At 39.0% G+C, this 15,110-nt stretch overlaps 1 protein-coding gene across 5 annotated transcripts in view; it reads right to left on the bottom strand.

Annotated features, from left to right (window-relative positions):
• Nucleotides 1-15,110, bottom strand: part of ATXN7L1 (ataxin 7-like 1) — a 116,706-nt gene that overhangs the window by 9,101 nt on the left and 92,495 nt on the right. For all 5 annotated transcript variants that reach the window (XM_014963826.1, XM_014963825.1, XM_014963827.1 and 2 more), the window contains 5 exons: nucleotides 10,894-10,976; nucleotides 9,775-10,031; nucleotides 7,344-7,536; nucleotides 4,855-4,976; nucleotides 972-1,932 (listed from right to left, as the gene is read on the bottom strand). In XM_014963826.1, coding sequence (XP_014819312.1) covers nucleotides 972-1,932; nucleotides 4,855-4,976; nucleotides 7,344-7,536; nucleotides 9,775-10,031; nucleotides 10,894-10,976 — 1,616 coding nt within the window. The remainder of the gene's footprint in view (nucleotides 1-971; nucleotides 1,933-4,854; nucleotides 4,977-7,343; nucleotides 7,537-9,774; nucleotides 10,032-10,893; nucleotides 10,977-15,110) is intronic.

Raw genomic sequence — 15,110 nt, 5'->3', positions numbered from 1 at the left:
GATTTCTTTGCCCAAAATCTTACCCTCTTCATTTCCAAACTCCATTTTATGCACAATACCCTTAGGAAATGAAAGTTTCACAAAGAAACAAAAAAAAAAAATGCCTAAGCTATCTTCTCTGGATTTTCTGAGGTATTATATTTTCTGTGGTTTTGTCTTCCTGATACTAGGGCGAAGCTTTGTTTCCTGGACACAGTAGCAGCATGAAACAGTAGATCACGATAAAGATCATATTGGCAGTTTTTCCACCAAATGTTAATTCACATATACTTTTGTCCTTATACATAGCATCACTGAAAGAGAAGTCAAAGCTCTATTGCTGGTGACAATGCAGTAAGAGTGTGTAACCCCATCTGTTGCACTGACTCCAACATTCTGAACACATGCACACTGAAAAAGATAACCAAACGTCCATTAAAGGTCATCTGGTTAAGATCTCAATTTCTTAGTTTTTCCAGTTTCAAACAGGAAACTGCATCTGAGGTCAGATGGAAAGGTAGATGTAAGTGTTTTATGTGAGAGAAAGTAGGAGACTTGCATAACATTAAGAAACGAATCAGCAACAAGTTTGGGAAAAGAAACAAACAGAAATGCTGACTCTTATCTTCCTGTTTTAATGATACAATTTATTTCAGAGAGATGAGAACTAAGATAAAAAATTGATTTCTAAGAATTATTTATCCATTTGGGACATTCAATTGTACTTTCAGAGATACAAATGGCTACTTTATTAATTGAATAAAAAAAATTCATAAAAATATTTTAAGAAAGTAGATATATATATATTTAACTCTCAAAACATCTTTCTATGATTGGTACAAAACAAATACAAATACGTTTCTGTATAAACCTAGAAAGTAAGTTGTGTGATGAAAAACAAGCTGAAGCAAACATACTATTTTCAGAATGCATGAAATATTTCAAGTAAGTCAGACATGACCTGCATAAAAATAACTGGAAGAGTCCCTTACCTGCCGAGAGATGGAGCTGCTTGTAGGATCTGGCACCGCAGAAATAAGGTTGGCAGTGCTCTTTCTATGAACACTATTCATACCAGGCATTTTAGTGATTTTACAGGCTTTGCTACTAGAACTAGAGTTTTTACGTTTTTTTCCTTCTGATTTGTCAAAAGAAAGGGGTAGAGAAGACACTGCATTATGTGCTCCCAGGGAGTGGTCCCCTGAGTGGTGCACAAGAGAAGATACAGAGAGATTAGAAGAGTCAATACTGCTTACTACCATGCTCATGTGTTTCACTGAGTCTGTTGAACTACTTGATAATGAAGTCCGTCCTGAGGGCTCCGATTTGGCACTGAGTGGGCTTGTTCCGTTATTTGTATTGTGCACAGACATACTGTTATAGGAAGATGTAGCCTGATAGGAGTTCAACGTGGAACTGGGGTTCAGGACACAGTTCTTTTTGTGGGACCCTGAAAATGAAGACGAGGAAGATGTCTGCAAAGATAATGAGGATGACGATGACGACGACGATGACGACGACGACTGCGGCTTTTTCTTTTTATTACTCGAAGACTCATCACTCCGAGATGACAGGTCTTTCACTTTTGAGGATTTGCTGGTTTTTGTTTTGGATGGCTTGTGGGATGGGGAGGGGATGACTGCTGGCACTGGTGACACAGCTGATGGCGCCTTGAAAGTTGAGTCCATGATACTTAAGCTTGCAGCCACGTGAGGAAAAGCTGTAGTGTGTGACATTATGGAATTCGTTTCTGACGTTGTCACAAAGGCTGCATTGGATAACATGGCTGATGTCATTATGTAAGAAGAAGAAGTGATTCTTGAACTGATAGGTGTTGAAGGAATATACACCGCGCTGGGGTTGCTGAAGGGCTGTAAGACCGATGCTGGAAAAGGAGTGGAGACGTGTGCTGCTGGAGAAGGCATGGGACTATCTGCCGCAGGAGGGATTTTCCTAAACAGAGGGAAAAAAAACAACAACAGAAAACCAAAACCATTTTAGACCTATAAAAAATTCCATCTGTACAATGTAGATGCAGCTAGGAAATGATTTCTGGGAAGGACCAACTTACTAAAAAAGGCAAACCTAGTTCATTCTAATTTTGATTCCTACTCTAGCGATCACATATATTTTAATATTCACAGTTCAAAATCAGCTCTGCATTCTATAAAATCTTAAAAATGCATTTACTTCTGATTTTTTTCTCTCTTTTTAAACTTGCAATTCCATTATGAGGTTCTTTGGGACCTAAGACAAACAACAAAACCCAAACCACATGTGTTTTAATTTTGTAGAGATTCAGAAAAGCTGGATGATGGAAGCACATTTTCCTAAAAAATTAATTTTGGAATGAGGCACATTAAATCTGTGAAGGCAATGGAGACCAAGCGGAGGACGATTACGTAAAGAACTACCCACTCTAATTTCCCCTATAAAATTCTGTCACACCACATAAGCCCTAAACTCTGTAACTCGGTTAAACCAGAGCTGAGCTCCACCTTCATATACAAGTGCTCCATGGAGCAATTAACTACATAGTGTTACAATTCAATCACTGTGTTATAAATTTAATCTCCTTTTTTCCTCTCCTATTTTACCAAACAATTAAAATTGCAAACAAAATGCCTAAAGGTGGGATCTATAAACATTCTAGTCACCATGTTTCATTCATTGCATATGTTTTGCTTGAAAGTTCAAGCTGTGGAACAGTGTCAGTATCAACCTAAGCTCACAGGTTACATTGGATGAGGGCAGCGAAGGAGCCAGTGTGGGGGGTTGTGAAGCACTTAATCACGGGGCTTAAAGAGAAAAGCTCATCCCTTTCCCAGGGCAGTGGTATTCCCAAGAGCTCATTTGAGAGCTCGTTAGACAGAATTAACGAGGTAACTTATTAATTTCACTGATATCGAAAAATTGACAAAATATTAAACAATCCTTGATAAGCTTTATACCTAGTTGAATACTATTCTAAGAATAAAATTTAATATTACCTCTCAAATTAGTAGACTGTATTCAAATTCCTTTTTATTCAGCCACCACCTTCTATTATTTTATCTAGTCCAGTGTTAACAAAGAACCAGACTTCCATAATGTGTCTTGGAAAATCATCATGTGAGCTTTTCTCATTATTTAGACTAAAATTTAATTCACAGTTTAATCCTATTTCTCTTTGTTAAGAACCTGCACGTCACTGTAACTCTGCCCTTGTTATCCTCACTACTGACACCTTTTCGGTTTTTAAAGGCTTACTTTCGCCCTCAAAGAAGTATGATAAAAGAGCAGCACTGGGTGTGCTGTTCTATCATAAATCAAATCCTAATTACAAGTGTTCTCTCCTGGTATTCTTCCTATGGAGACCGTCAGACGGAACACTGTTTATGGCACAATTACATAAGGGATTACATACAGTCCGTGCCGCCAGAAATGAGGAAGTCCTACTGCCTGTGACTTGCTGTGTGAACACAGCTGCTTATCAGATCCATTCCTCAATTTATTTTTAAAGAAGGGCCAATAATTCTTACCCACCTTTGTGAAGTAGTTTGAGAACTAAGGATAAAAAGTACTTTGTAAATGTTATTATCGTTCTCAAAATATGGCCTTGCATCCCTGTACCTTCAGCCACAGCCACAGAGCTGCATTAACCCCCATTATAAAATAACAACTTTAGGCATACCCCTGCCTGGGGAAGACAGGAAAAGGTCAGTCCAGAGGAGGGTTGGGGACAACAGAAGAATACAATAGGGGTTAAGCACTGTGAGCTTCCTGTGTTATACAGAAAAGTAAGTACGGTGGAATTCATTAAAACATTAGAGATTACATAAATAGCTAGAATTTGGGAAAACATTTACAATTGGATTTAGTGGGAGCAGGATGAGGCCTGTTTATTTCTTCTATCATAAAACTACTGTAGAGGTTATTTTTGGTTTTCATGATAGTAGTGGTACTAGTGACATGTTTTCACAGATGCCCAAGTGTCTCTTCTCCTGAGAAACAAAGCCAATAGATAACAAGTTTTAATCTTCCTATTTAAAGAAACCAAATTAGTTTCATTTGTGGAAGGAGACAGACACTAGTTAACAGCCAAATTTACGAAGTAGGGGAGAGGAACCCTTTGCAGATCAAGCGTGATCTGTCTCTGAACAGACACAGAACTGGCCCTTTTACGGCAAACCCAACCATTTCCAAATTATGTCTCCCAGCACAGTAGCACCGTTATCATCAAGTTACCAGGTTAGTCAGACAAGCCAAGCTTTAGTGTTTCAAAAGTAGATTTAAATAAAAAAATCAAACCTTGTTTATCTAATGGCTGGTATCCAATGAATATAACACAGTCCTGATAATAAACAGTGACATGAAACACTGCACTTTAGTGTCATTACATTGGAAGAATGCATGTTCTGAAGCAGAATACCCCCAAAAAATCAACCCTATCTGCAGATGCCATGATCTTTTCAAATATTTATTCTTTAAAAAGAATTAGCATCTTTTTTATAAGTGCAGACTATTTTAATGTATTTGTGTAGCGAAAGTCTATAGTGCTTGGAACGTGTGCATGAGATAGAGGTGCTTTAATAGTGAGTAATAATCAGAATTTTAAGACCCCAAAGCCAGTAAGGGCCCTATGGACTAAAAAACTATCATATTCCATCTTACGCACAGAGAAATGTGTACTCAGCTCCTTATCTTAGACCACGAGTCTTACAGAGCAAGGTCTGAATGGCTGATACAGGGGCCAAGAGAAAAACTGTACTCGTATTACTGCTATGACTGAATACAGAGGTAATTTTACAAACAATTCCCATGGAGTGTTTTATTTAGAAGTTTTACAGAATTAAAAATGTTAAACTACCCACCAAGTGTAAAAATCCCACTTACTTCCACATCTGTGAGTTCAAGTGTTTTTCTACCATGGAGTTTAGTGCGAATCGAAAATGGTCCCATCTTCTGTCAAAGACATAGTACCCTCTTCCCATTAAGCGACTGCCGTATGAACAGAACTGAAAGAAAAGGTATTTCGATGTTGTTTATAAAAACAATAATAATTTATACATTATAAAATAATTATCATGTATAGATCAAGGAACACCTTTGCTATTTGTATCAGGCATATAAAATGCCTTTAAAAACGTGTTTTTCACTATCTGCAGCATAAATACTTTTTGCATGATATGAAAGATATGTGTAATGTTTTGGTTTAGTGTAAAGTATACTTCAACTTCATACTTCACTAATGAGTCAGTGTACTATCAGGTACCTGTGTGTGACAGGGAAAGAATATAAATGCTGAGGTCCTGTTAAGGAAGCAATTCTGGCCAATAATGCTCTTACTGCCTCAGAATGACAGTTATGCCGTTCCGTGCACATTAAATCTTGTAATTGTATAACAGGAATGAAAATACAACTCCAGAAGAAAGAGGTGCAATGGAAGCATCTTTAGTATCTACTTAAAAAACAAACCAGTGACATTTCAGTAAAAAAATAAATTATCATCCATGGCACCCGCACTACAACAGAACACCGGGTACACTCTTCACAGTGTATGAAAAGCATCTAGAGGAGTAGTAAATTTTGTGAGAATTCTGCAGAGTTCAGGAGTGTTTGCACCGCTTCCTCTGGAGAACTTCCTGCCAAGTCCTACTACACTGAAATGGTGCTATCAGGAATGTACCCTCTCTTCAGTTCAGTCTTACTGATCTCATGTTACGTACAGAACTGCGGCCACACCTATTTGTGGGAGAGAAACCCCTTATAAAGCATCCTCAGAAACCAAGACAACTCTCCATCATGCAGGGACCAAGTCACACAAATTCTGGCTGAGGGCAGAAGCTACCGATGCCATAGAAAACTATCTGTTTAAAGTACTTTTCAGCTTAATGGACAGTGAGTGGTGACTGTAACTGTTTAGCTTAAGTCTGTTTCATGACAAGGTTCACCAGGTTAATTAAAACCACCACCTAAGTTGATAAACTAGCCTCACCTCCCAGTGATACACATCAGTTACCACTAAGAGGTAGTTGACGAAGCTACTGCCTTTTCCCTGTCCATTAGTACCACCTAACTGGGAGAGGGACTATGTAAGAAAACAGTCCACTTCGTTTTGAAATGTAGCAATTTGGCATGAACTGTGCAAAAGGCGATTTCACCATCTTTTCTGAGTTCACCTTGTTGTGGACTAAGAAGAGTCGCACTGTCAGTAACTGCTTCAGTTGAGAGATGCTGGGATTTCAAAGAACAGAGAAGTAAGTTTGGATTAGCCAAACTGGCTACTGACAGCCGTGCCCCACTGATGATGCCTGCACAAGAACTGGCTGCACGTAAATTATTTTTCATATTGTGTGGACGTGCAGTGAGCCTTTAGCTTTTAATTCGCAAAGAAGCAACCAGCAAAAATGAAGCTGAATGAATACAGAGGGTCCCAAGGAAGCAGGAGGTTACCGCGTATCATAGTATCATATGGACTATAATGATTCTTACTGTCTTACATCTACGGCCTGTGTAAGAACCAAACACAGAATTTCATCTGACAGTCATTTTACATTCAGCTCATACTTTTTCGCGGTGTCTGACAGTAACAAGTTCTTCTGTGCTCTAGGGAATATACAGACAATGCTACAGCTACCACAGTGTTCGTTTTATTCTGCATATCATATGGAAAACACATAAGTGAAGTCTTCATTAATTTTATTCCTTGGCTCAATTTTGATGAGAACCAACTGCTTAGAAGTTCAAGAATTCTCCCATTGCTTCTTGGTTTGCACAGTGTAAACAAATTCCCACTGCAGAGATAATGCCACGAGGCAGCTGTTAATACTTACAATGAAGTCTCTCATGCTCTAGACTTCCCATTTTTAGATGAATGAAGAAGTAGCTTCTAAGTCCACATACACTCACATAAATGATATTTAACTACTGCTTCAAAGCAGTCTACAGAAGTCCATGAAGCACTGTAATAGCCTTTGTTGCCATATGATTTTCAGAACTATAACCAATTGCAAGGTACAGTTTGGTAAGAACTATGACAACAAAGAGATTATCTGTTTATATCACATTTAGAACAATGCAACTTTTCTCAGTTTAGCAGAATTACACATGAGCTGCAGTCTACTGAGAGGAAAATCTATAACTGGAACTTCTGATTTTCTGCTGCTCATCCTGTCCTGCAGCCTAGCAATGTTTAGCACATCCACTGACCAGTCTTCTCCTCCATTCACACCAGTTTCTGTCAAATACATTTGTTGTCTTTACAATACAGTTTTCAGAACATAAAGTCCTCGTTCCTCACATTTTTACTAAATTACTTCTTTTTTCTCCCCTCTCCAATTACATAAGAATAATGGCAAGGCATGCCAGAGACAGACACGTACCCCAAGAGGTCTGGGATGGTGTCCAGAAAAATGACAGTCTAATTTCTCAGATTCTTCAGCTCCTTCCGCTTCTCCTTCATCACTGGACAATCTGCTCGTTATATCTCCTCCCATGGAAGGCAGCGGCAGTTCTGGTACGTACCCACTGTGGTTTGAAGAACTGTTGCTGTTTATGCTATTTGCAGAGGATGGTCTAGGAGGAGAACACACATTTAAATCATCAGTGTCCAAAGGCTCTGCAAACCTACCTGCAGGAGTCAAGCGCCAAAGTCAATTATACAGAGATGATATAAAGAAGGACAGTAAAAGATACAGAATACCTGACATCTGGTCTTGTCAGAAATATGTCATGGGTTATCATCAAGTTAAAGTTTGCAGAAGCACCTCTGTATTGCCTGAAATTTTAAATTTGCTGTGAAGCTGAGTTTAAGATCTTGAAAGAGGCAAAGTATATTAAAAATGCAAACAAAAAATCAGATGTGTCAAATCTTCTTACGTTGCATCATTACTCTGCTACTCCATTAAACCCAAGGGTCCAGTTATGAAATTTTATTTCATACCAAAATCCTACTGAAATTAGTGTGCTAAATATACTGAGAGTGTTCAGCTGACACGCTCTACAGCTAGATTATTACGTGAGGTAACTGGGAGGACTCTTACAGCATTGTACGTTTTCTTTACCTTTGTCTAAAATCCAGTAAAACAAAGCAGGAAAGCCTTTGCACCACAGGGCGCGATGGTGCCTTGTCTTTCAAAAGTAGCTTGGAAACAAACCAGGTTAGAAGTGGGGGTGAAAAAGGATTCTCAATTACAGTTTTTACAACCAAGTATGTATGTGAATGTACACATTGAGCAAAATATGAAGATCTTCAAACTCATAAATGTACGCTGTCAGGACACAGCAGTCACTGAGACTGTGGGCAGGTGCCCTCTTCTGAACAGAACAGGGATTGCTCAACGATACCCATGGGCTAGAAATAACCGCTGCAGCTGCTGCTGCTGCAAGGGACAGATTGTGGGAGTGCTCCTCAGCACTCCTTGGCAGGTCAAGCCAAGGCACCTTCAGCGGGACCAGCCAGCTTCTCCTCAGCAGAGCAGGGAGCGCTCCCATAGCCTCCTCCAGCAGAGCTGCAGGCTCACAGCCTCCCAGCCGAGAGGCAGCAAGGCTCTCCTCTGGCACGGTGCTTGCAAAATCCGACAGGACAGAACAGGGGCACCACAGCAGGAACAGAAGCGTAGATTGTACAAACACAGCTGCTAAAATCCCCCTCCTCACGTACCACTACCTTTGCGGTTTCTTCAGCTGACTCTCACTGAATCACACTCCAGTTCTGTTCTTTGCCTGCAACACCTGTAAGATCGTCTGCCTGTGTAAGGTCACTCCTTTTACAAGAATTATGCAAACTTCTCACCACTTCATGTATTTACGGGTTTTCTTTCATTGTCCTTTTACTCAAACCCTGTAAGACCCACCTCTGCCATTGTATGAATATAATTTCATTATGGCTTGATGAACACACAGAAAACATAGGAAATGGCTGTCTCTGTAAGACTTGAGATAGCAAACACAACATCTCTGAAATAGGGACTATCTTAACACAAAAGCCCCCAAATGGGCACTCAATCCTGACCGAGGCCTCTGCAAAGAAAGGAAAAATGAAACAAAATAAATATGAACAAACCCAACTAGTTCAGCTCTATCTACTCCAGCCAAAAGTACTACCAAAGAAACCCCAGCCAATGAAAGAAAACATAGGGGAAGTTTACCAGAGGACAGAATTACCAGAGAGTAGAATGCAGTAGGTCCAATACATCACACTAGTTTTTCTAAAGGGATGTCTAGAGTTTGCATTGTCTGTCAGAAAACCGTGTTTGTCCTTAACAAGGAAAATCTTCAAAATGAGGAAAGATGTGCTAAGGACAGTTTCTAATTAATAGTTTGAAGAACTAGCTGTTTACAATGTCATTTACACTGAATTACAGCTTTTTTGCAAGACATTCCATTAATGTAATTGGTGAAGTATTTGCAGAGAAAAATTCTACATACGCATGCAGAATTTCACCACTGGTACCCACCCTGATTCATGGCAATAGACTTTTAGTCCCAAAAGTGTCAGAATGACTCAAATGTAAGCTTTCTTAATTATTACTGACCATTTTGACAAAAAACTGCAGTTAGTCTAAGATTCTGATCAGAGGGTGGACACAACTCCTCACCCCATTCCCAGTCAGATGACAGGCTACCATGGACAGACTGAGGTTAATATAAATGTAGTCCACCTTCTATTGCTAAGAGAAACTCTTAAATTGGTAGGTTTTAGCATGCAATAGCCTAAAGAAATACCGGATGCTTATAAAATAAGCTGTATGAAGGCTACAACCTCCTACAGCACCTTCAGAATGCAACAGCGCACGCCGGAGAATTGCTTACCTTGGAAGTACAGAATTTGGTGGTCTAGATTTTGCAGGAGATGTGACTTTAGATTCTTGCCCAGAGTTCACTGAGGATCCTGACAGAGAGTCTTGTGCTGGTGCGGGCTGGCTCTGATAGCTTTCCCTTGCAGATGGTGGATGCTCTTTGTCTTTTGCAACTTCTTTTTCCCTGGATCGAGCTTTGTGTTCAGCTAGAAGGATGTCAAACTGTTTTTTACGGCCTGGAACTGCTCGTCGATGATTAAGTGAATGAGTCTAAAAATAGGGTGGTTAAAAAGCATTTGTGTGTGCATGACATTGTTTATGAGTCCTCTATACTTCCGATACACCACAACTCTAAAAGATAAAATCTACTTCAAACAACTTTAGCCACAGTTATGGAAATAAAGCTGTTACTCCATATTATCTTCAATAATTTATGAAGTCATTCTTAAGAAATGCCAACATCAAGGCTAAGATTACTTTTTGCAACCATTTTCATATAATAGAGTCTATCGACTTACCTTTTCCAGACAGAAAATACAATTCCAATAATTTTAAAATATTAAGAAGTAACATCATCATATTCTTAACTTACAATGAAAAACTGATTTCATTGGATTGAAAATTGTGAATACATTTTAAAGTGAATTTAACTCATCGTCTCTACAGACAGGCAGCACATACACATACAAATGTTCATTACAAATGTCTTACGCTGCTGTAAAATCTCATTTTGACATGAGATTTATTACTATCACAAGGGCAGCCTCCGAGTAATTTATTATACAAAATCATGTTAATTTTTTACTAAAAACTGACTATATATTTCAACATTGCTGCACACATGGACCAAAAAAGGAGCATTTAAAATAATGCTTGTGCTTCTATACGAAACATTAATGCTTTTTGCATAATAAAATGACAAGAAAAAAAATATCCTTTTAGAAATACCAGTGGAATAATGCAGATGCTCTGATTCAAAGAAACAGAATTACTCAAAAGAATTACCTGAAGACAGCGCCTGAATACCATACCCATTGTCTGTAAGACAGGAGCAGGTATGACCTCTCAAACTACTGTGGTAGGATTTAAACTATAACAAAGCATCTGATATTTTATCTTCTAAGAAAAATACCTTGCAGGTGAGCGATCTTGTGCAAGGTTTCTTTGTTTCAGGATCCAGTACTCCACAGTGTTTATTTGGGTCAAATTCTCTTTCTGTTTGAAGGGGGGAGGTAGATAGAAGAAGGAGAAAAACAAAAAAAAAGATTATTATAGAAATTTTAACCAGAGTAGCTATAATTTTTGCCTGATAGAACTTAATTCAGCCAGGCTTAATCTGAACCACACAACCCACCCCCAGCACCCCGTCATAGTGCCACATCCAATTTTTTATCCTTACAGATTTCAAACTATTTAGAGCAGGACTTCAGACACAGAGTTCCTAGAAGTAAGTCTGTTTGCAGAGGCCAGAACACAGGACCAAGCCAAACGCCTGCGAGTTCAGCCCCTTCTCTAACACCCACTGCCTCCGGGGCCCTGAAATGCAGCACGTGCAGATCCACCTCGCGAGCTGGGCTAAGAGCCACACAGACCAAACAGCACAAGTACAAGCACAAGCACAAATAGCTTTGAACGACATTTCTTTGACATACTCAGAAACTCTGAAAAACAACCCATGTGTCTCAAAAGTTAACGCAAGATTGCTAGTGGCATTTTAAAAACAAAATGTATCTAAATCTGTCCCCTAAGTCTGTGTAAAAATGACATGTATGCTCGTTCTTATTTCCCTAAGTGAAGGGAGGCTTGGAGTTTAAAATTTGCAGACATTATGAAAAAAAAAGGCATTTACATGAGTTCTACTTATGATTAACGTTAAAAGTGCATTAATATTTAATATGCTGTATTTGCATATTTCATTTTCATTAATATTTTAGTATTTATATGCCACAGATAGCATCACCTCCTTTAGGTTATGTTAATATAATTTTAGGGTTTGCACTACAGAGCTGTAAAAAAACTAAGGACATACACTTCTTAGTTTATGCCACCAAAAAAATCTACCATTATCTTTATATGCTTTGACATCATATATTTTAATCGGCAGACTGGTTTGCTTTTGTTAGTGGAATATAAACTATTTGCTAAAGCCTATTTTAACTATACAGTGGTGTTACATTCAGATATAATAAATATCCTGGACTGAAATACAACATTTAATCTGAGGATCTAAGAATTCTTTCTAAGCAAACAAATGGGAGTTAAGATGCAGACAGCAAATTGCAGCTAAGTTACAACGTTATGGCAGAGTCACAGGAAGCAGAACAGCTGGAAGAAGAAAAGTGAGACAAGTCGCCTATATTAGAGGAGAACTATCATCCAGATACCACAATTACTAGCAGTTTTATGTATTCTGCTATATGGACTTAAAAATAATAAAGCAAACATTAAATAAATGGTTATGTTATTAACCTATCAGCAAGAAGCGAGCTTGGAAAAAATAGAACTATTTTTTTTTGTGTGAAATCTATAACGGGACTGAAATCTGTCACAAGTAGTAGTTTCTTTATAGCATGACAGAAACGGTGAAGTATCTGTGTATAACTATTATAAACATTTTTTTCTAGCTAACAGATGAAAATGCATGCTCATGTGCTAAAGGATTTAATTACTCCTGTTTTTTGAGCGTATGATGTCCTTATTGCAGTTTTCTGAATCATCCACCTAAAACCCTTTAACACAAATAAAAAAAAATAATAAGCTAAATAGACTATATGCACTAATAAATATACTTTCAAATAAAAAAGTCCTGAGGATAATCATAAGGCTGTGGAATGTGTTCTGAAAGTCACCAGGCAAGTTGGTTTCAGCCAATATGGAAACCTCCTTCCAAAAATCCAAAGTGGTCCCTTTGGGAGCATCCAAGCTGCAAATTGGCAGTAAGAGTGTCCCAGCCAAGACCTGGGCACTTGCAGGACTGATTACAGCAAAGCCAGTTTTTAGGAAATCATACAGAGGTAAAATCAATGTAGTGAATTATAGTCAGAATATATATATATATGTGTGTGTGTGTGTGTGTATGTATGTAGCGGAAGCCTCCACCATCTACCGAGCAATAAAATAACATGCTTTCCCTGAGAAACAGAAAATACCAAACAAAGAGGGAACCACTTCTCTCAGCTGAAGGCTGGGTGACTCTTCCAGAGAAGTCACGAACATCTCATTGCCAGCTACAGCCCTGCCTGCTTTGGGCAACGCATTAAGTGAAGTTCATCACCTTCTTATCAATAAAGAAATGCAGCTTCCAGCTACCTCTGCATCAGGAACTGTGCAGCAGGAGACACCCCTGGCTGCTGTGCACGGGCACGGCTTGGGAAGGCTGATTTTCCAGAACAGATTCCACTTCATGTTTGATGGCCAGAGTAAGGGGGTTCAGTATAACCTCGCTGAAGGAAGGGGAAGGGTCAAAGCTGAACTCCCTCAAACTCCTGATTGCAACACCACAGATACACTTGGTTTAAACTGGGCATCTGCATTCTTTAGATTCACCCCAGAAAGAATCGCAACTAAGGAAGACTTAGGAAAAAAGCTTCTTTTTTTCTAGTTTGCTACTAGGGAACACTGATCCACTTATGCTGGGCAGCTACACACTGTCTTTTGTGGCTCCACGAGCTGCTTCCTCTCTCTCACCACTGACAGCACGCCTGAAAAGAGGGCAGGTTCATTCATCACCCAAACAACCACCGGCTCTCAGCAAAGAAAAAAACCAAATTTCAGCCACAGTCAGCGAAAGGGTACGAGAGAGAGTGGAGGTTGCTAAAAAGGAGAGAAAACAGATGTAAACCAGCCAGACCTATTAAGGAGCTTCAAAAATTAACAGCTGCACAGTTCCACAGCAGCAGACTGAGGGAAACCTAAATCGCCCAGCCACTGTCTCATTCTTTTAATGTGGAATGAATGAAATTTATGGGATATCTAAAATAATCATCTCATTGACCTTCCATGATCTTTTTCTCAGCCTTTCACAGTTCTGTATAATAATGGAGAGGAATCCATCATAGTGACACACAATCTGCAGGCCATTCATCTACGGCGCTCTCAGGACTTCTCCTATTTGCATCATCGCTAAATTCCTGCATCAATACATGAGGCAGAAGAAACAAGACTGAACAGATTCTAAATCTGATAATGACAGAACAGCTTTAAAAAAAAAAAAAAAAAGGTATAAATTCTGTGGATTTGTTAACCATGTAAGAGTAAATGCCTATTGGAGTGCTCTAACAGTCCTCTGCAGAGTCCCAGCCTGTTTGGAAATTTCCACCAGTGAAATGTTCCCCAGCTCAGAAGACACTGCGAGCGACAGCTCAGAGACAGAACAGCGATGGAGCCACCTCCACAGAAAAAGCAAGCAAGCTGAAGAAAGGCCCTACAGAAATGATTCTCCTTTACAAAAAAATTCAGCAATTTCACTCAGAAAATAAAGGTACAAGTATCACCTACAGCCCTGTGGTGGTAGGTGGTGATGTGAGGAAAACAAGTATCTCAAAAAGTATCAGTTTCAACTATCCAAGTAGGAATTCAGAATTGATTCGCTAAATTAAGCATCTAAACCATTAAAGGAAATAATGGTTTAAAAGAAACCAATATTTTAAATTAATTGGAAAATAGAGAGAGCTTTTATTAGAATAACAAATTGGATCTCAGCAAATTAAACGTACGGTTTAAAAGCCTAATCAGCTACTTTCTCTTGATATTTTTTCATTTTGTGAAACACTACAATGAACAACGGTTCTGTTTTCTTATATGCCCCTAGTTAAGAAAGCGATCGGCGTAGGGAACCCTGTAAGGCAGCGGCGTTGTTCCACACCCCACACAGCCCCAGCAAACACCTCGCACTGCTCTGGCACCACGCCAAGGTAGCAGTACCATCGGCGAACTGCCAAAGCTGAGAAAAATGAAAAAAAATAAACCTGATATGCAGTCAAAAATTAGGGCACACTCATTAACTGGAAATGAAAGCATTTATCTTGTACAACTTATACTTGGTTCATAACTAGCGCACATTTAGAAATCATGTGAACTAACTTCCTGCCAAACTGAGGATCTAATGCGGATCATGCTGCCATTAGCAAAATTAGCCTTTCAGTACACACAAGAAGCTCCTGACCAAATCACAAAGCGCTGCCAGCTGATGAATAGACCCTGCACAGCTTCTGAAGCCGTAGACTTGAGTCAGTTACTTTTGTTTAAAAAAAACAAAACCAAAAAAAATCCCTCAAAATGCTCTCTTTCATTCAGAACAAAAATATGTTTTCAAGCTTTAGGGGGCAAATTCTCTATTCGCTGCCCAAC

Source organism: Calidris pugnax, unplaced genomic scaffold (assembly GCF_001431845.1).
Source record: "Calidris pugnax isolate Ruff unplaced genomic scaffold, ASM143184v1 scaffold44, whole genome shotgun sequence".
In the NCBI taxonomy this organism is placed as follows: Eukaryota; Metazoa; Chordata; class Aves; order Charadriiformes; family Scolopacidae; genus Calidris; species Calidris pugnax.
The sequence above is the reverse complement of the archived record's forward strand: the minus strand, read 5'-3'. Positions and strand labels throughout refer to the sequence as shown.